The 22,364-nt window shown below is 40.9% G+C and overlaps 1 protein-coding gene across 2 annotated transcripts in view; it reads right to left on the reverse strand.

Annotated features, from left to right (window-relative positions):
• The window catches only part of SLF2 (SMC5-SMC6 complex localization factor 2), a 50,844-nt gene that overhangs the window by 27,486 nt on the left and 994 nt on the right, over positions 1 to 22,364 (reverse strand). For both annotated transcript variants that reach the window (XM_062214938.1, XM_062214939.1), the window contains exons 2-9: positions 20,169 to 20,212; positions 18,919 to 19,655; positions 16,358 to 16,415; positions 9,858 to 10,828; positions 8,843 to 8,913; positions 4,640 to 4,762; positions 4,120 to 4,287; positions 1,702 to 1,804 (exon numbers count right to left, since the gene is read on the reverse strand). In XM_062214938.1, the coding sequence (XP_062070922.1) occupies positions 1,702 to 1,804; positions 4,120 to 4,287; positions 4,640 to 4,762; positions 8,843 to 8,913; positions 9,858 to 10,828; positions 16,358 to 16,415; positions 18,919 to 19,655; positions 20,169 to 20,212 (2,275 nt within the window). The remainder of the gene's footprint in view (positions 1 to 1,701; positions 1,805 to 4,119; positions 4,288 to 4,639; positions 4,763 to 8,842; positions 8,914 to 9,857; positions 10,829 to 16,357; positions 16,416 to 18,918; positions 19,656 to 20,168; positions 20,213 to 22,364) is intronic.

The raw sequence follows: 22,364 nt of genomic DNA on the forward strand, positions 1-22,364 counted from the left end.
AAATCTCTTCTCTTCATATTAATAAAAAAAAAAAACTTTCAAAACAGAAAAAAGCCTGGAATACAAACTCCATGCATTTTTTCTACTTTTCACTTCTTATGATACAGTTCTCTGGTATCATTAATATATATATATTTTTTTGACAGGCAGAGTAGACAGTGAGAGAGAGAGACAGAGAGAAAGGTCTTCCTTTGCCGTTGGTTCACCCTCCAATGGCCGCCGTGGCCAGCGCGCTGTGGCCGGCGCACCGCACTGATCCGAAGGCAGGAGCCAGGTGCTTCTCCTGGTCTCCCATGGGGTGCAGGGCCCAAGCACTTGGGCCATCCTCCACTGCACTCCCGGGCCACAGCAGAGAGCTGGCCTGGAAGAGGCAACTGGGACAGAATCCGGCGCCCCGGCTGGGACTAGAACCCGGTGTGCTGGTGCCGCAAGGCGGAGGATTAGCCTATTGAGCCACGGCGCTGGCCCTATCGTTAATATTTTTAAAAATAAGATATCTGGAGCAAACATTTACACATCATAAAGGATTCTCTTATACCATGAATTATCTTCCTCTATTCTATGCTTTTTTTTTTTTTTTTTTGACAGGCAGAGTGGATAGTGAGAGAGACAGGGAGAAAGGTCTTCCTTTTTGCCGTTGGTTCACCCTCCAATGGCCGCTGCAGCCGGCGCATCATGCTGATCCGAAGGCAGGAGCCAGGTGCTTCTCCTGGTCTCCCATGGGGTGCAGGGCCCAAGCACTTGGGCCATCCTCCACTGCCTTTCCGGGCCATAGCAGAGAGCTGGCCTGGAAGAGGGGCAACTGGGATAGACTCTGGCGCCCCAACCGGGACTAGAACCTGGTGTGCTGGCGCCGCAAGGCGGAGGATTAGCCTGTTAAGCCACGGCGCCGGCCCTATTCTATGCTTTTCATACATTCAGAATTTTACTAAAGTGGAACACTCTCACAACCTGGGAATAACTTGTCATTCATAATCTTCTTTGTATATGGGAGGAGGCTAATTCCAACTTAACTGAGCATCATCATAGTACTTGCTGATGTAGGAGCTAATCGAAAATTCCCTCTCCATAGCTTCCTAGCTCTTCTAGGATGTACTGCATTTAACCCTGAATTGGATGATACAATACTTCTATATTAATGATGTCTTTTGCCTAAAGGGCCAAAGTACCTACCGTAACACCAGGACTCTACATATAAAATCAATACCATCTATATTTTTAAAAGTTACACTTAAAAAATAAAAATTAAGATATTCAAGTGGATTTAAGTAGAAAATATGAATAGAAAAAAGAGAAAAAGTTGGATTTACACACACACACACACACACATGAATGAATGGGGAAATACTAGTATACAATAAAATCCCTGAAAATGAATACTGGTACCCCTATAAATAAAACAAAATTTAGGGAATGTAAGCATTTGAAGATCCTTTCTAAAATTAACTGTAACAGTGATTTACTGGTGTGATGAAGTGCCTCAGACGCATATAACTTTATTGATTATCCTGCACACTATCTGTATTAACATTTCCTTTAAATGCATTGAGATTCCTTTTGTATATTCTAATCCACTGAAATCATGGGTTTGATATATTAATTTTCTCCTAGGCATATGCAAATAAAATTACATGTAAAAACTTGCTTTTGACTGGGAAATACAGTAGCAGGCAACTATAACCCTCCAAACATTTCTCTTACCCGAAATAGCCACTTTAACACAGGTACAGGACACTGGACATAATGATAAGCAGAGGTAAGGAAGCCTTGTGTTGTCAAAAAAATCTGATCTGTTTTTCCTGATCTGAAAAAATAAGTGAAATCAATGACTATTACTTTCATGGCAAAGCATTTCTACTACCACCACACCTGACACAATCAAGACAATAACAAGCGAATCATCCTGTGTAGGTGGATCCCACACCAATATAGACAGGTTACTCACAAAACAAATTCAATTGATGGCATAAAGCTGATGCGATCTATTATTGCAGCTTCATGCCTGTCTAGTAGACAACATTACATTTGTTGGCAGTGTTGAGAGAGCCTATAAAATCTTAGGACCTCCTCTGCTTGTGTCAGCTTGCAGAACGCTATTTCGTAAAACTCAGCACCAGAACTGATATGATCTCTCTAGCTCTAAGATATCAAGTACCTAGAGAAATCAGACTAGCTAGGTAGAGATTACTTAGCCATACTAACATCTGGTTTGTGGTAGAGATTACTTGTCTATACTAACATCTAATTTTGCATGTTTTTTTTTTTTTTAAGATTTATTTACTTATTTGAAAGACAGAGTTACAGAGAGGCAGAGGCAGGCCGACACCATGGCTCGCCAGGCTAATCCTCCGCCTGCGGCGCCGGCACTCCGGATTCTATTCCGGGTTGGAGCGCCGGTTCTGTCCCGGTTGCTCCTCTTCCAGTCCAGCTCTCTGCTGTGGCCCGGGAAGGCAGTGGAGGATGGCCCAAGTGCTTGGGCCCTGCACCCACGTGGGAGACCAAGAGGAAGCACCAGGCTCCTGGCTTCAGATTGGCGCAGCGCGCCAGCCGTAGCAGCAATTTGGGGGATGAACCAACAGAAGGAAGACCTTTCTCTCTGTCTCTCTCTCTCTAACTCTGTCAAAAAACAAACAAAAAAACCAACAAACCTAAAAAAAAAAAAAAAAAAAAAAAAAAAAACAGAGAGGCAGAGGCAGAGAGAGTCTTTGATCCACTGGTTCACACCCCAAATGGCTACAACAGCTAGAGCAGGGCAGATCTGAAGCCAGGAGCCACGAGCTTCCTCTGGGTCTCCCACAGGGATGCAGGTGCCCAAAGACTTGGGCCATCTTCTACTGCTTTTCCAGGCCATAGCAGAGAGCTAGATCAGAAATAGAGCAGCTGGGACTCGAACTGGTGCCCACATGGGATGCCAGCACTGCAGGTGGCGAGTTTACCTGCTACCCCACAGTGTCAGCCTGTTTTGCAGTTCTTGGTAACCAAATCCTAACTTTCTTTTTTAAAGATTTATTTACTTATTATTTGAAAGGCAGAGTTACAGAGAGGCAGAGGCAGAGAGAGATACCTTCCATCCGCCAGTTCACTCACCAAATGGCTGTAATGGCTAGAGCTGGGCTGATCCAAAGCCAGAAGGAAGTGCTTCTTTTTGGTCTCCCATGTGGATGCAGGGGCCCAAGTCCTTGGGCCATCTTTTGCTGCTTCCCAGACCATTAGTGGGGAGCTGGATTGGAATTGGAGCAGCTGGGACTGGAACTGGCACCCATATGGGATGGGATGCAGGCGGCAGCTTTACCCGCAATGCCAAAGAATCCTAATTTTCAATTTGGCTCTCTGGCTGCCTCCCTTATAGCCAGGTGTGGCCACATTGACTAAGTTCTATCCAACTAATTTGAAGTAGAAATGTGTAGAATTTCTGGGAATTTGAACATACAGGATTTGAGTTCCATCAGCCACTGGAGCAACGAGGTGCTAAGAATGACAGAGAGGGGCTGGCTCTGTGGTGCAGGTTATCCTCCGCCTGTGGCACTGACATCCCATATGGGCACCAGTTCGAGTCCCGGCTGCTCCTCTTCCAATCCAGCTCTCTGCTATGGCCTGGGAAAACAGCCAGGAGCTTCCTCTAGCTGAAGTCCTTGGACCCCTGCACCCGCATGGGAGACTGGGAAGAGGCTTCAGATTAGTGCAGCTCCGGCAGTTGTGGCCATTTGGGGAGTGAACCAACGGAAGAAAGACCTTTCTCTCTGTCTCTTCCTCTCACTGTCTGTAACTCTACCTCTCAAATAAATAAATAAAATCTTATATAAAAAAAAGAATGACAGAGAAAAAGGACTGAATAGTGAAACCAACATACTAGCCCTAGACTTGATACCTCTTACCCTTCTTTAACTTAAGAAAGAAATAAACTCTTGTTTAAGCTCCTGTTACTTTGACAGTCACTGCTATTTATGGATCTTAATCCTAACTAATAAAAGCATGCCAACTTTCCTATGCTGCTTCCTATAATTAAGTAAAAAATCATAAAGGGCAAAAAAGGATTAGGAAACCGGAAAATTACATTGGTCAGAAATCTTTTAAAGTAATTTTTATAGAGAAAAAGACATAATATTAATTTCTACTTACTTAAGAATAAGCTTTTCTACAGCACTTTGTCCGATAAAACCAGAGTCTCTTAAATCCAAGGTATGCTGATTGAAAATTTTTCCAGAATTAAGGAAATTAAATATTTCTTCACCTGGATGATGATCAGGAATAGCATCAATTGTAACTGAAAATTTCTTTAGAAATTCCCTGAAACATAAAACATGTTACTTGAATACCAAATAGTTACACTGCACATGGTTTTGTACTTAAAAGTTGGATGCAAAGAAAACTTTACGTCCAATGTCAATCCCAAGTTAGAAGACCAGCCTGAGAAGAATTATGCTTTGCTTCTCCCAATTTTTGTCTCTTATAAGAAGGAACAATAATCAGTACAAAAGAAAAGGTGTAACTTGCCTCTAACATTTGCCTTTTAATACCATCACAGATGATTAGAAACCCAGTAAAGATTCATGAAGGAAATAATCATCAAAGGCCTATTTACTTTACAAAGAAACAAAAACTATAAAATTACATGTATACATTATCAAAAATACTGTACCTGTGTTCCTCCAAGAGGCCATCTTCATCATCTGTACTATCTTGATCTCCGATTCTGATTGGGGATTTAATGCCTCGGCCCTGCCTTATATCTTCTTGTAGCTGCTTCTGCAGTTCATCTAGCCTGAGGATTAAAAGAATGCTATAATAAATAATTCATCCTAAAAATTAAACTTAGTAAGTTAAATTGTGTCTCCCCAATACATCATGACATATAATACACCATTTTCAGTAAAACATGAAAAGTCTGTTTCTTTTTTAAAGATTTATTTTATTTATTTGAAAGTCAGAGTTACACAGAGAGAGAAGGAGAGGCAGAGAGAGAGAGAGAGAGAGAGAGAGAGAGAGAAAGAGAGGTCTTCCATCTGCTGGTTCACTCCCCAGATGGCTGCAAAGGCCAGAGCTGGGCCGATGCGAAGCCAGAAGCCAGGAGCTTCTTCTGGGTCTCCCATGCGAGTGCAGGGGTCCAAAGGCTTGGGCCATCTTCTACTGCTTTCCCAGGCCATAGCAGAGAGCTGGATAGGAAGTGGAGCAGCTGGGACTCGAACTGATGCCCGTATGGTATACTGGCACTGCAGGCAGCGGCTTGACCCGCTATAAGTGCCAGCCCCCCCAAAAGTTGTTTTAGGTCTTAGGCTTTTACTTAGTTTCTGTATATTATCAGAATAGTGTTCATCACATAAAAACCTTGCCTATTTCCTTACTGTTAAAAGCTTTTAAAAGTGATCTATCCAAAACATTTAGAGAATGGGGAAAGAAAAGTATCAAGAATAAATATCACTAATTTAGTAATCTTTAACACTTATCTGACTTCTAGTAGTCCCAGCAACCTGCAGTAGTTGCCACTGTCATTATCATTTCAGCTAACATTTACTGAGCAGTTACTATGTGACAAGTACTACACTAAGGGTTTTATGCATTTAATCCTTTTAATCCTCACAACAACTCCATGTAATTTATTTTACCCATTTTATAGGTGAAGAAGTAGACATTAGAAAAGTCAAACTTGGAAGAACTCAGGATGCATGTTCACAATGTAGAGTCTAGGCTAGATCCAAGGTTCTTGCTCATATTGCCTCTTTAAGATTCAGTTTTATTTTATTTTTCAGAAGATTTATTTATTTGAAAGGCAGGGTAACAGAGAGAGACGGAAAGACACAGACAGAGATCTTTAATACACTGGTTTACTTCCCAAATGGCTGTAATGGTTGGGGCTGGGCCAGGCCAAGGCCAGGATACTGGAATTCCATCTGGGTCTCCCACTAAGTGGCAGGGACCCAAGTACTTAGGCCATCTTCTGCTGTTTCCCCAGGTGCATTAGCAGGGAGCTGGATGGGAAGTAGAGCTCTGTGACTTGAACCAGCGCACCTCTGGGATGCTGGCATCATAGGCAGTGGCTTATCCTGCTGTGCCACAATGCCTGCCCTGAGATTGAGTTATTTTAATTAAGGTTTTTATTCCCAACCCCAGTTCAAACAAATGAGTACATACAACAGTAAATGACTAGTACATGTATTCCTTTATCATTATAGGAAAGAGTCAAATCATCAGATCAAACTAGTACCTTTGCTTTTGGGCTAAGCAATGCTTCATTTTAAATAAGCAACTTGAGATTTCACATCCCAGATCAGATTTTATAATAGAGATACTTTCTCAAATTAAATTCAGAAAGGTAAAAACTTTTGACATATTAATTGTCTGCCAGATTCCAACAGTTAGCTAGCTATTTGGTTATCAAGTTTGAAATATTACACAACTCCTTTGTAATCAAGCCAGCTGAACTCTTAAATGAAGTTCTCTAAATTAGTATCATAGAAACTCCTTGAATTGGGGCCGACACCGTGGCTCACTTGGTTAACCCTCCGCCTGTGGCACCGGCATCCCATATGGGTGCCGGGTTCTAGTCCCAGTTGCTCCTCTTCCAGTCCAGCTCTCTGCTGTGGACCGGGAAGGCAGTGGAGGATGGCCCAAGTGCTTGGGTGCCTACACCCGCATGACAGACCAGGAAGAAACATCTGGCTCCTGGCTTCGGATCAGCGTAGCTCCGGCCGTAGCAGCCATTAGGGGAGTGAACCATCGGAAGGAAGACCTTTCTCTCTGTCTCTCTCTCTCTCACTGTCTGTAATTCTACCTGTCAAAATAAATAAATGAATAAATAAAGTCTTAAAAAAAAAAAAGGAAACTCCTTGAATTAATGAGGAACTATTTCCCCCATCTCATTAGCAAAGATATTCTGCAACTAATCACACAGATTTTATTAGGATCATTATGATCCCGAGATTTCTATTGAGTGTATTATATGGTAGGATGTTCATCCTGATTCTATACTCAAAAGAGTAACTCAAAAGAGTAACTTGATGTAGAAATATCATATCTGGTTACTTAGATGTGGTGAACGTATATTTTTAAAAACTTCTACCTGTGCAAATAACAACCAACCTGATTAAAAATAGGCAAAGCATCTGAACACATATTTTTGCAAAGAAGCTATACAAATGACCTATAGCACATGAAAAGGTGGTTACCATCATTAGTCATTAGGGAAATGCAAATCAAAACCACACTAAGATACCACTTCACACCCACTGAGATGGATATTACTAAAAGCAAACAACAAGTGTTGGCAAGGAAGTGGAGAAACTGGAACCCTTATCTACTGTTGGTGGTAATGTACAATGGTGCAGCTGCTGTAAAAGAACAGTATGGTGGTTCCTCCAAGAGTTAAGTGGAATTATATAAAACAGCAAGTTCACTTATGGGCATAAATCTCCAAAAACCGAAATCAGAGACTGGAAGCGATATTTATACATTCATGTTCATACCAGCATTATTCACAACAGGCAAATAGTTGAAGCAAACCAGGTGTCCACTGATGCATGAATAAACAAAATGCAGTTATATACATAATACAATGAAATATTCAGTCTTAAAAAGGATGGACTTTTTAATACATAGTATGATATTGGAAACTGAAATAAGCCTGTAGTAAAAGGACAAGAACTGTATCATTCCAATTATATAAGGAACCTGGAAAAGTCAAGGGTGGAGGGAGCGGAGAATAAGGAGTTATTACTGAATGGCTATTAAATCTCAGTTTGGGAAGACGAAGAAGTTCTAGAATTGGAGGATGATGTTCACAGTAGCACATTAATGTGGATATTCTTAATGTCACATAACATTGGTTAAAATAATAAATTTATTGTATAAAAAATTTGATCTGAGCTTTAGATTAAAAATTTAAGCTATCAGATATGTTAAATATAAGCAGAAAATAGTTTATATTGATATTGATTTATGCTGTATATATCTTAAAAACCTGGATCTTCTCATCCAGCCTATGAGTAGGAGAGTATTTCTTATTTCTAAATAGCTGACAACAGAAGAACTGTTAACAGTAGTACTAACACAAAATACAAGCTAGTTTCTTGTGATTTTTTTTTTTTTGACAGGCAGAGTGGACAGTGAGAGAGAGAGACAGAGAGAAAGGTCTTCCTTTTGCTGTTGGTTCACCCTCCAATGGCTGCCACAGCTGGGGCGCTGCAGCCGGCGCATCGCACTGATCCGAAGGCAGGAGCCAGGTGCTTCTCCTGGTCTCCCATAGGGTGCAGGGCCCAAGCACTTGGGTCATCCTCCACTGCACTCCCGGGCCACAGCAGAGAGCTGGCCTAGAAGAGGGGCAACCGGGACAGAATCCGGCGCCCAGACCGGGACTAGAACCCGGTGTACTGGCGCCGCTAAGTGGAGGATTAGCCTAGTGAGCCTCGGGGCTGGCCTTCTTGTGATTCTTTTGAAAGGTCAATTAGGGCCCGGCACTGTGGCGTAACGGGTAAAGCCGCCGCCTGCAGTGCCAGCATCCCTTATGGGCACTGGTTTGAGTCCCAGCTGCTCCACTTCTTATCCTGCTCTCTGCTATGGCCTGAGAAAGCAATGAGGATGGTCCAAGTCCTTGGGCCCCTGCACCTGCATGGGAGACCTAGAAGAAGCTCCTGGCTTCAGACTGGTGCAGCTCCAGCCTTTGAGGCCAATTTAGGAGTGAACCAGAGGATGGAAGACCTCTCACTCTCTCTACCTTTCATTCTCTGTGTAACTCTTTTAAGTAAATAAATAAATCTTTAAAAAACAAAACAAAACAAAAAGGTCAATTAAAACCAAACCAAACAAGCTGTATGCTAAATCCAGCAAACTCATCATGATGACAACTAACCTTTGTGTGTCTTCCATCTCTTTCACTAGACGCTCTAAAGTATTTGTATAAGTCCCACTGTGACCATGTTCCTAGAACAAGAAGAAAATTCAGAAATACTTTACATCTAAGAACTGAGATATTTAACATTATTCAGAGTACTAAAGACTATCTTCTATTTCAGGAACCTGGGCCAGGAGGATGCTTTTCTTAAAAGATAATTTTCACCATCATGCTTTAAATCTAGTATTTTATATTGCAGGCAATTTGATTTTTACCATCTACCAGGAAAGGTACTACTTATAAAACCCTGCTACTTTTAGGATCTAACTGCAGTCACCCAAGGGCTCCGTGGCTACCCTGTCTTTACTTTCAAGTTCTTTTAGTGGAATCAGACTACCAATTTTTAGATGTTACCACAGAATATTAATATGATCCCCACCAACTTTTACAGACATCTTAGAATTTAATCCAGCTATTCCCAAGATAGAATGAAGCACTTTATAAATAAAAATTGCACACCACAATTAACAACATTTCTACACTCTACCTTCATTTACAGCAGTGGTCTCCAAAGCAGGGGTGTGCAAGGTGATCCGTTGGGGTGCAGGAAGAAAATAATAGAACTTCTATTTATATGGAACTTCTATAGAAACTCCAGTAGAACTTAAGTCTATAGTAACTTCTACATAACTTCTATAGGAAAATACTCATTTTCTTCTTCTTGTTAAATTATGTTTTTGCATATGCTTCAGAAAGTACACAGCATTTTAGTGGTACATGTATGTAATCTATAAGTATACACATATATTGGCGTACATGCTCAAAATTTTTTTACTAACGCAGTGTGTGTGATCAAAAAAGTTTGGAGACCACTGATTTATGGGAAACTCATCAAATAAGAATTATACCATTTTCAGTTTATTATGAGTTGTGATAAATATTAATTTTAAAATAAGTTCTAATAATCTGTTCTTTCACTAATCAATCCATCTTTCCCTCTTCAAGTTAAGGAAAATGTCATAGAAGTACTTACTGTATACTCTGATGACTGAGACCTAAGACCCTTGGTAAGAGCTGGAGGCTTTCCTGTAGTTCCAGGAGTCTGATTGAAGTTCAAAGCCATTATTTCTTCCAGTGATTTTAATGTTTCCTCTTCCTCATCACTGTCTAGATTGTAACCTAAACTTTCTTCATCACTATCAAAATCACCCCTTAGTTTTCTTTTCAGTGCACTGCTACCTGTGTTGGAATTTCCTGAACTCTCTTTATCTGAAGGTGCTGTAGAGCTTGGGATGCACGGCACAATTTCCAAAGCAGCTGGGGGAGACTTTGTAGAAGTGCCATATTCTGAATGCAAAGATTCCCCAGAAATTTTCCCTGAAGATACATTAGTATCATCCTTATTAGTCTTTGCTTTGTGTTCCTTGTGTTTGGAGGATTCTGTAGAATGCCCAGAACATTCTTTAGATGACAAACGCTCTTTATCTTTTTTAGGAACTGGAAGAGTACAATTTTTAGTATTTAATGGTACCCGAGAGGAACCAGCACTTGGAACATGGGAAAGTAAAGGTAGAAGTTTTGTCTCTTTTGATGTCACAGAGCCAGCAGTTTTACTTTTCTGAAGGCTGCTAGCTTTTTTAGCTGCAGATTTTTCCTGAGGTAAAGGTGAGTGGGGTTTGTGCATCTTAGTGTCTTTGGTACTTGCCACACTGATTTGGTCACTATTCCTAGATGAGTGGTGGCCAGAATGTGAAGGTGCTGAGCCTGTAGAGGGGTGATCAGTTTCATCGTGAGGGTCCTTGGATATATCCTCCAAACGCAGCACATCACCAGGTGTCTTCAGAGCAATATGTTTTATGAATTTTTCTTTCTGATGTGGTCCGTCAGGACGCTTCTCAAAAAAGGACTCTTTTGCTTTTGGTATCAGAGATTCTCTTGTGCTTTTTAGATCTGAATCCACAGAGCTCCTTTTTCTTTTGTCAGGGAATTTATTCTGCTTAGAGCCTGGTAAAATTTAATTTTTGTAAGATTACTGAAAAGTACACTTTCCTATCTCAGAAAAGCTTATTCAGTGAGTTAAAACATTTTGACAAAATATTTAAATTCTACAAATTCAGGTTGTGATTATTCAATATATATGGAATGAGGACAGAATTAATTATGTCATTTATCAAGTTGATACATACTGGTGTCAAGTTTAAAGCAAATGACAAACGCTCACATTCATTCCAAAGCTATTAAAATTTTAGTACCTTAACAGAATTAAAGGTCACTCCCCAAAACAAAGACAACTATGAGATTCAAGATGGGATTCTCATGATAGATATTCTTTTAAACCTAGGACTACCTGGTTCCAGAAATGTACCACTTCTACCTCTATATGTACAGTAACTTAAAAAACAGTATAAATGGAAGGCAGACACATTTTAATTTTCCACTTAAAAAGAAATTTACCCAATTCGTTCCCTCTACTATTTAATTATGATTTATTCTTTCCTATGTATCTTTCCAATCTTTCGCTATGTTACAGGTTGAACTGTGTCTCCTAAAAATGATATGAAGTCCTAAACCCCAGTAATTCAGAATATGACCTTACTGGAAATAGAGACTTCATAAACATGATACAACTAAAACAAGGTTTTTAAGGGTGTGTCCTAATGCAATATAACTCTTACAGACGTGCACAGATGAAAGACAAACTAAAGATTTGCAAGGCAAAGCTACAAGTAAAGAAACACCAAGGATTACAAGCCAACACAAGATAGACGAGATAAAGAACTAGCGTTGTAAGAGAAAACACAGCCCCACCAATACGTTGATTTTGTACTTCTAACTTTCAGAATTGTTAAATAATAATTTCTGTTGTTTTAAGCCATCTTGGGTTTTGGTATTTTGCTAAGGGAGCCCTAGGAAACAAGTTGTACATGTTTATCAGTTGCCTCATCCAGAAACATTTCAGTAACTACCACTTCTCAAAAATCTCACTAAAAAGCCTCCAAAACCAAACTTGAGAGTTAGGTAATTTTTATTTGGACAACTTTATCAATAATATAGAACATTCAATAAAATTAAATAGTAATTAATAAACAAATATCCCAGAGCCAAGGATGGCCCAGGTCCTTGGGCACCTGCACCCATGTAGGAGATTTGGAAGAAGCTCCTGGCTCCTGACTTCAGATGGGCTCAATTCCAGCTATTGTATTCATTTGGGGAGTGAACCAGCAGATAGAAGATGTCTCTCTCTGTCTCTACCTCTCTCTGTAACTCTTTCAAATAAATAAACCTTTTAAAAAATAAACAAATATCTCTTCTCTTTTTTTTTTTAAAGATTTATTTATTTGAAAGTCAGAGTTAGAGAGGTCTTCCATCTGCTGATTCATTTCCAAAATGACCGCAACGGCCAGAGCTGCACCAATCTGAAGCCAGGAGCTTCTTCCGGGTCTCCCACACAGGTACAGGGGCCCAAGGACTCGGGCCATCTTCCACTGCTTTCCCAGGCTATAGCGGAGAGCTGGATCAAAAGTGGAGGAGCCGGGACTCAAACCGGCACCCATATGGGATGCTGGCACTGCAGGCGGCGGCTTTACCTGCTATGCCACAGCACCAGCCCCTGCTGCTGCTTCTTTGATTTACTTATTTGGAAAGCAGAGTGAAGAAGGAGAGAAAAAGAAAGATCTACCCCTGGTTCATTTCCCAAACTGGACTGGAAGCAGAGCAGCTGGAAATTGAGCCAGCACTGTAATATGGGATGCTGGTGTTGTTAAACAGTGGCTTATCCTACACCACAATGTCATTCCATTTTAAGGGCTTCTAGCATAAGAATTAGAAGAAAATGAATTGGTACCATAGGCGGCTCTTCTGCAAGCTCTTAAAGGCAGTAAATTAATAGTAACATTTTCATGATTGTTTCTATACTCCCATCCAGCTTGTAGAGTGAGTGTCTAGTAGTTTCAGTTTTGACTAATATATAAAATAAGTAAGAGAGGGGCTGGCGCTGTGACGCAGTGGGTTAAAGCCCTGGCCTGAAGCACTGGCATCCCATATGGGCGTCAGTTCGAGTCTTGGCTGTTCCACTTCCCATCCAGCTCTCTGCTATGGCATGGGAAAGCAGTAGAAGACGGCTCAAGTCCTTGGGCCCCTGCACCCATGTAGGAGACCTGGAAGAAACTCCTGGCTTCTGGCTTCGGATTGGTGCAGCTCTGGCCATAGCGGCCAACTGGGAAGTGAACCAGTGGATAGAAGACCTCTCTCTCTGTCTCTACCTCTCTGTAACTCTGTCTTTCAAATAAATAAAATCTTTTTTAAATAATTAAAATAAAATAGGTAAGAGAGGGACTGAGTTTTTAAAAAGAAAAAATGGAAAAGTCTAAAGCCCACTAATGGGGAACTTGTTATTAATAAATTATCAAATGTATTGGGGATAGATTAAATATGATCTCAGAATTCAGCCATACTCAAGGTTCAGAAAAAGCAAAGAGACAAATGTCTATCAGCATTTCTGAACTATCTGAACTGTGGGATTAGTAATTCTGTGATTACATATATTACCATCACAACTAGTAAGCACAATAATGGTAATGATGAACAACATGCATGATTTCCATTTTTAGTATCTACTCAACATCAAATAAAGTAGGTACTCTCAACGTAATCTAGAGTGAGAAATCTCTGTATGTCCTTTACATATTGAATTTCTGTTGATCTCAGTCCACTGAAGTATAAATGTACAGGATGTAATGCTATAATGCATGCAGTATCATAAAAATAATGTAAGTGAAGGTCAACCACCTTAAGTGTGCCTCTGAAAATACGCAGAGAACAAATGTTTTCAAGCAGTGCCTCAAAACTTCAATATGTAAATGAAACAACTTCAGCCAGCACTGACAGAATTTGTAAACACAGGAAATGAAGAATTTTTAAAAAAAGATTTATTTACTTGAAAGTCAGAGATACAGAAATAAGGAGACAGAGAGAGAGATCTTCCACCTGCTGGTTCACTCCCCAAATGGCTGCAATGTCCAAGGCTAGGCCAAGCCAAAGCCAGGAGCCAGGAGCTTCTTCTGGGTCTCCCACATGGGTGCAGGAACCCAAGCACTTGGGCCATCTTCCACTGCTTTTCCAGGCGCATTAGCAAGGAGCTGGATCAGAAGTGGAGCAGCCTGGACTCAAACCAGCGCCCAGATGGGATGCCAATGCTGCAGGCAGTGGCTTAACCTTCTATGCTACAGAGACAGCCCCAGAAGAAAGCTTTTTAAAGTCTTAAGTCATTATCATAGAAAAAGGCAAAGTTGAATAACAGCTGTACCACCAGCAGCAGCCGCCTTTACACTGGCAGAGCTGGCCTAATATTTTGTACTTCCACCCACCTAAGTTAAAAGTGATCATTTACTTAATATTACAAATATGCAATACAGTGAATGAAGCAGTCTCATGGCTTAGAAATGTTTATTCTTGAATAATGTCAAAACTTACTACAACTTTATCATAAAATCAACATTATAGAAATCAAATAAATTTAAAAACGCACAGGGGCCAGCGTTTGCGCAGTGGGTTAAGCTGATGCTTCTAACACGAGCATCCCATATCAGAGTGCCAGTTCAAGTCCTGGTTGTTGTTCTTTCAATCCAGCTCCCTGCTAATGCACAGGTAGCAGAAGATGGCCCAAGTGTTTGGGCCCCTGCCACCCATATGGGAGACCCAGATGGAGTTTCTGGCTTCTGGCTTCTGCCTGGCCCAGATCTGGCTATTGTGCTATGTGACCATTTGGGGAGTGAACCAGCAGATCAAAGAAATCTCTCTCTGTCACACTGCCTACCACATAAATAAAGACAAACACAAACAAAAAAAGCCACATAGAACACTTCAGATTTATTCCTGGATCCCAGACGATCCTTCTATGATGGTAAAATATGGTTGGGCTGAAACTTGATTTTAACAATTTAGAATGATTGGTCAAAATAATAATACATAAAATTAAGTACTACAGGAAACTTGAAGAATGACTCAGAAATGTCTCTCTGTACCCCTGTTTCTTTCATCTCTAAAAGTAACACTTTTGTGAGGATCAAATGAATTAGAAGCACATAGAACAGAGCATAGCACATAGTAAGTGTTCAACAAATGTTGGTTATAATGATTTTGTCCAATATATCTTAGTGGATATCAAAATTCATACAGTTGACAAAATGTGTAGTCATCACAGGGGGAGAAAAAAAAAAAAAACCTGATACATCATACTATAACAGTCATTTTGGGGGAATCTTTCATTTTCAGTGTTATAAACTTCTGTAGTGTTTGAAATTTAATGTTCTAGTTAAAAAAAAAAACCACCTTAGTGCTGGCGTTTTGGTGCAGTAGGTTAGGCAGCAGCTTATAATGGCTCTATCTCTTACCAGAATGCAGGTTTGAATCCCGGCTCTTCCACTTTAGACAAGCTCCTAGCTAATGGTCTGGGAAGGCAGGGGATGAAGACTCAAGTGCTTAGGCCCCTGCTACCCAAGAATGAACACCTGGAAGGAGCTCCTGGTTTCTGCTTCAGCCTTCCCAATCCAGATTATTGCGGACATTCGGGGAGTGAACCACTAGATAGCAGACAGACAGCTGGATCTCCCTCTCATTCTCTCTCCCCTTCTCTCCCTCCTCTGAAACTCTGCTTCTCAAATAAACAAAAAAAACTTTTGTAAAAAAAAAAAGATAACTTAAGAATTACTGAGTTAGCAGTAACTGTTATTAAGTATTTGTTAATACACAGTAAAAGCAGAAACTATTATCATGTAGATGTCCTTGACATTTGATATTAAAAAGGTATATTTGTATTTGTAATATTATAGAACACTGTTTTGGATGATAACAGTTCCAACTTTATACAAAACATCTTTAACATAGTAGCAGGACCACAGAGAGTCCACAATTCTGAGAATAAAAGATTATGCTTCTTGATGTTGCCAAGAATTCAGAAGTAAGAAACTGGGGCCCAGGCTGTGGCAAAGAAGGTTAAGCTGCTGCCTGCAGTGCCAGCATCCCAGATGGGCGCCGGTTTGAGTCTCGGCTGCACCTCTTCTGATCTAGTTCCCTGCTAATGCACCTGGGAAAGCAGCGCAATATGGCCCAAATCCTTGGCCCCTGTCACCCATGTGAGAGATCTAGAAGAAGTTCCTGGTTCCTGGCTACAGCCTGACTCAGCCCCAGCTGTTCTGGCCATTTGGGGATTGAACAAGCAGATGGAAGATCTCTCTCTCTCCTTTCTCTGCTTCTCAAATAAATAAACAGATCTTTAAAAAAAAAAAAAAAACACATAGTAGAAAACTGAACACAAATATGAGAAACACATTGTTAAGAACTCTTGAAGAATGCAGAAAAGAGTCAAGACAAAGCAAAGACTATATATACTAAAGTCAAGGGCAATTCTTTTTCAATATAGTTTTACTAAACTCTTCATCTGAGAAACTCAACTCACCTTTAGAAAGAAAAATTTAAACATATGTATTTATAAGATGCAAATCTATTTAGAAATAAATTTAATTTTGATCTCACCTGAAGTAGGTTCCCATGAATCAGAAGAGGATCTTTTTCTTGAGAGATGTCCATTTTCCTATCAGGAAAGAAAGAAAAAATTAGTTAGGAGTTTGAGGCAGTGAAGAATTTGAATTGCCCTTCATAACACTTATACAGACTTCTAGACTGAATTAACTTCCAAAATAACATTTAAAGATCTTAAGTTTTATCATAAAAATGAAGTGTATTTTTATGATTAAAAATCTAAAAATGTTGGAGCCAGTGTTATTGTATAGTGGGTAAAGATCCTCCGAAGCCAGGAGCCAGGAGCTTCTTCCAGGTCTCTCACGTGAGTGCAGGGGCCCAAGCACTTGGGCCATGTTACACTGCTTTCCCAGGCCATAGCAGAGACCTAGATGGGAAGTGGAGCAGCCAGGACTCGAACTGGAGCCCATATGGGATGCCGGCACTGCAGGCAGCAGGTTAACCCGCTATGCCAAAGCACTGGCCCCGAGAATTTGTATTTCTAACAAGTTTTCATATGATACTGATATTGACAGTCCCACCCAGGGACCAAAGTTTGAGAACTGTTCTTTCTGATTTTCCACTCCTTAAGCATCTCCCTTCAGCAAAGTTTATTTTATTTTTATTATTTTTTATTGAGCTAAGCATTTAAAAAAATTTTTTTTTTAAATAGGCAGAGTTAGACAGAGAGAGAGAGAGAGAGAGAGAGACAGAGACAGAGAGAGACAGAGAGAAAGGTCTTCCTTCCATTGGTTCACCCCCCAAATGGCCGTTATGGTTGGTGCTGTGCCGATCCAAAGCCGGGAGCCAAGTGCTTACTCCTGGTCTCCCATGTGGGTGCAGGGCCCAAGGACCTGGGCCATCCTCCACTGCCTTCCCGGGCCACGGCAGAGAGCTGGACTGGAAGAGGAGCAACTAGGACTAGAACCCGGGGTACCGGCGCCGCAGGTGGAGGATTAGCCTAGTGAGCCGCGGCACCGCCCCGAGCTAAGCATTTTTTTTTTTAAGATTTTTTTTATTTTTTTATTTTTTATTTTTTTGACAGGCAGAGTGGACAGTGAGAGAGAGAGACAGAGAGAAAGGTCTTCCTTTTGCCGTTGGTTCACCCTCCAATGGCCGCCGCGGTAGCGCGCTGCGGCCGGCGCACCGCGCTGTTCCGATGGCAGGAGCCAGGTGCTTCTCCTGGTCTCCCATGGGGTGCAGGACCCAAGGACTTGGGCCATCCTCCACTGCACTCCCTAGCCACAGCAGAGAGCTGGCCTGGAAGAGGGGCAACCGGGACAGGATCGGTGCCCCGACCGGGACTAGAACCCGGTGTGCCGGCGCCGCAAGGCGGAGGATTAGCCTGTTGAGCCACGGCGCCGGCAGATTTTTTTTATTTGAAAGGCAGAGTAACAGAGAAGGAGAGACAGCACTATCTTCCATCTGTTGGTTTACTCCCACAACGGTTGTAATGGCTACGGCCGGGTCAGGCCAAAGTCCACTGAGTGGCTGAGGTCCAAGGTCTTGGACCATCATCTGCTGCTTTCCTAGGCACATTAGCATGGAGCTAGATTGAAAGTGGAGCAGAGGGCTAGCGCTGTGGCGTAGCAGGTAAAGCTGTTGCCTGCAGTGATGCCTTCCCATATGGGTGCCAGTTCGAGTCCCGGCTGCTCCATTTTTGGTCCAGCTCTCTGCTAGGGCCTGTGAAAACAGTAGAGGATGGTCCAAGTCCTTGGGCCCCTGCACCCATGTCGGAGACCCAGAAGTTTCTGGCTCCTGGCTTCGGATCAGCTCAGCTCCGACAACTGCAGCCACTTGGGGAATGAACCAGTAGATGGAAGACCTCTTTCTATCTGCCTCTCTATAGATTTGCCTTGCAAATAAATAAATATATCTTAAAAAAAAAAAAAAGTGGAGCAGTCTGTACTCAAATCTGCACTCATATGGGATGCTTATATGGTAGTGACTTAACCTGTTCTGCCTCAACACCATCCAGCCCCAGCAAAGCCCATTTTAAATATGACTACATGACTACTAGCCTAAGAAAACAAAATAGGGGTGGATGTTGTGGTGTAGTGGGTTAAGTTGACATTTGTGATGCCCACATCCCATATGTGAGTGCCATTTCAAGTTCTGGCTCCTTCACTTCTGATACAGCTTCCTGCTAATGCACCTGGGAAGACAGCAGATGCTGGCCCAAGTGTTTGGTTCCTTCCTGCCATGTGGGAGACCCAGGTGGAGTTCTGGCTCTTGGCTTTGGCATGGGCCACTCTGGCTGCGTGGTCATTTGGGGAGAGAATACAGTGGATGGAAGATCTCTATCTTTTCATTACTCTTGCAAATAGTAATCAATCAAACAAAAAACAAGTTTAAAAAAAGATCTCTGTTCTGAAATATTAAAGGCAGGAAACACTTCTTTACTGAATTCAATGATGGGCAGTTGGAACAAACCCAGTCAAATCAGCTTTTACACAAACTGTGCAACAATATTTCCTTAAAGAAAGATACTGTGACAATTATTAAATATTTTTAGGGTTAGTACTCTAGACATTATATAACAGTAGCAAAGCTAATTCAGTAATTACTGCACATACCAGGTTTGAAAGGTTACTCTTTCCAGGTATGGCATCATTCTGTTTACTTTGTTCCTGTCTCTGCTGGCATTTTCTTGCCATACTAGAGGATTTTAAGGAAAGACTGCTTGCTTCGGAGAAAGAATTTTCTGAGTTGATTCTCTGTTCCATCTGTTCCTTTCTCAACTTCTTCAGCTCGCGTTCTCTGCAGTAAGAGGCTAGTGACAACTGGAACTTCGCTCCCAGTGCACTTTCTCCTGGGTGATGTCTGGATAGGCTGCTCCTGCTACTGAGACTTCTGGAGCTGTTCTTAAAGATGTCAGCTTCTGCGACTGCGGCCTGTCTTTTGGACTCGGCATTGGTCTTGCCTCGGTCTCTATCAGCCTTCTCTCTGCTATTTTCATGAGTGAACAGAGACTTCCTTCTCTCTGGAGATCGATGTTTTTTCTTCAGCACTTTCATCTCTTCTGATAAGCGATAAGGAGGAGGAACATAGATATTTGTTCCTTTGGGTAAGTACTTGGAGGCTAGTGACACACAAGGTTGACGTGACTCAGATACATCACGATCTTTATGGTGCTCTTTCACACCTTTCATGAAAGCTTCTAAAATAGGGCTCTTGTCTGATGGCATCCTTTTGTGTTTAGATTTTTTTGGTGAGGATAGTTTCCTTTCAAACTGCTCTGTCCCAGTAACGGACAATCCACTTCCTCCATATTTGATGTTTGATTTTTGTGGAGAATCCAACATATGTCTGTCTAAACAGCCAATTAAAACACATACAAACTGCATGTTACTAAAAACAACACAAACATATTTTATACTATGATTGTTTAATATATTAAACTACATTTAAAGCTACCACAAAACTTTGTAAATTGATAATATCTGGTTAATGATACACATTTTATTGGAGGGTAAGAGAAATGAAGACATGCTTAATAGCCTTACTTTCATTCATCTCCCATTTGCTATATTATGTAACCCCTTTGCTCTATTTATAAGTTATTATACTAGAGAATCAAAATAGTATATATTATAACATTAAATTATTGACTAGAATATTACTTTAAAATATAAGAAAGCATAACCGCAAAAATAGTTCCTGTTTAGAACTTGAGGTTATATTCATTAAAAAATACCTTCACTATATTTTAATTTTGAATATTGTATTTAGTCAAATTAGCAAGAGTTTAGACAAGGTTAAAAACTTGAATCCATCTCCCTCATCCCCAAAATAGCCTATTAAAAAAGCATCACAGTATACACACCTTGTTTTGAGGCTCGTTTGAAGAAATCTATAATTGACTGTTTCCTGAAAACAAAAGCATAACTAATATGGTATCACATAAGCAAATATTAAGACCTTAATAACCTGGATTAAATGAAAAATGTTAGATTTACAGAATATGGGCTAGATTTCACCCTTTAATCAAGTTCTCACAACAGTAATCATGCTTTGCTAAACTGGTCATGAAAAAATTGAAAATTACAATTCATTACTTCCAGTAGTTCATCACAACTGAAGTTTATGTAACCTACAGTATTTTTTTTTTTATTTTTGACAGGCAGAGTGGACAGTAGAGGGAGACAGAGAGAAAGGTCTTCCTTTTGCCTCTGGTTCACCCTCCAATGGCTGCCGCGGTAGGCGCGCTGTGGCGGGCGCACCGCGCTGTTCCGATGGCAGGAGCCAGGTGCTTCTCCTGGTCTCCCATGGGGTGCAGGGCCCAAGCACTTGGGCCATCCTCCACTGCACTCCCTGGCCACAGCAGAGAGCTGGCCTGGAAGAGGGGCAACTGGGACAGGATCGGTGCCCTGACTGCGCCTAGAACCCGGTGTGCCGGCGCCGCAAGGCGGCGGATTAGCCTGTTAAGCCACGGCGCCGGCCGTAACCCACAGTATTAAAATAAGATTAGATTGTGGGTTCAGGTAATTGGTACGGAGTGCTTCTTAGGACCAAAACACTCACTGCTACATGGCAGGATGGAAGAGCTTTGGGATAAGCATTTGTTGACACCTCCAGTCACTGGCACAGAATGACATTCAATAAAAATTTGCTGGATGAATAATGGAGATTATAAAAACGGAGTAAAACCTGAATAGCATACCACAACAAGAGTAGAACAGATGGTAAAATGGCAATATGGATGGTTTGGCTGATTTCAGGAAGCAGCTGAAGAGGAATGTACCAGATAAAGGCAGAAAGGATCAAGTATTAAGCTCATTCTACCCTCTCTATACACTTCAGCAAAATGCTAATCTAACAGCAGTAATTGGAATAAGCTTTCACAACCAAGTAAGAAGCGTTACAAATTTTTAATTTTTTATCTAAGAATCTTTTAAGATATTTACAAAACAACACACTGCTTGGGCAAAACATGAAATGGAGAAAATGGAATAAAGTTACTAAATATAACAAAAACCAAATTATTTTTTAATTCTTAAGTATTTCTGAATTCAAAGGAGACACAAAGGACCACATTACCAGAATTTGTATTCTGACTTGCCCATATGTTCAGAGCTGTCAGCTGCAAAAGGGAGAATGTAACCAAATACAGAGCAAAATTAACTTTCTGACAAGTGTGCTGAAGTGTTTTCATTTCACCGAAAGAAATAAGCTGTGGACTACCAATTGCCCTACATATTTATCTACTAGGAAGCTGGAAAAGTTGAGCAAACCAAGTTCCTTATGAACGTTAAACTTCTACACCTTGTACACCTTACTGGTCACGTTAGAGGAGCAATGCACATCTTTACTGGTTACTGGGAGTCTGCCATGTTTGTCTGTGATTTTCTAGAAAGGCTAAGTGGTCATGAGATGAACATAAGTGACAGGCTATGAAAGAACATACGCAACTGTTCACAAAGTAAATTATTTTAGGCAAATTATTTTACTTTAGAGTAAAGAAGGAAAAGCCAGAGAGTCTACAAAAGGAAGAAAGATAACGTTACTTACTGAGGAGACGTGGGAAAGAATACAGAAGCAGCCAATTCATTCAAAACAAGCTAACATTAAATCCACTTCTACATTAATTACTAAATGCAATACCATCTCTCTTCCTTAAAATGTTATATTCCAAGCTCCTTTTCCACTAAGACACCAGAACAAGAAAAATGCTTTTGGGTAAAGCGTGCACGCGCACACACACACACACACACCTATAAAAGTACCACGAATTTAACTTTTAAGAGTTTCTCTAAGTTTATATGCACAGAAATGTCCCTAACTTATAACTGCTTAAAAACAAATTATAACAGCTTCATAACCCATATCTGACACTTCTGAGGCCAAATGTGTTTTAGAATTCTGAATTTCTGGAACTTTATAAAGAGGATAAATTAAATGAATTATGTAAAGGCCCCCGTGGGGTCTGGTGCTGTGACCTGTAACCAAACACAATAACATCTCCCCAGCAAGATTTATGAATATTCACATGCAAATGGGATAAAGGTCATAAACAGCCATA

Source organism: Lepus europaeus, chromosome 17, assembly GCF_033115175.1.
Source record: "Lepus europaeus isolate LE1 chromosome 17, mLepTim1.pri, whole genome shotgun sequence".
Lineage (NCBI taxonomy): Eukaryota > Metazoa > Chordata > Mammalia > Lagomorpha > Leporidae > Lepus > Lepus europaeus.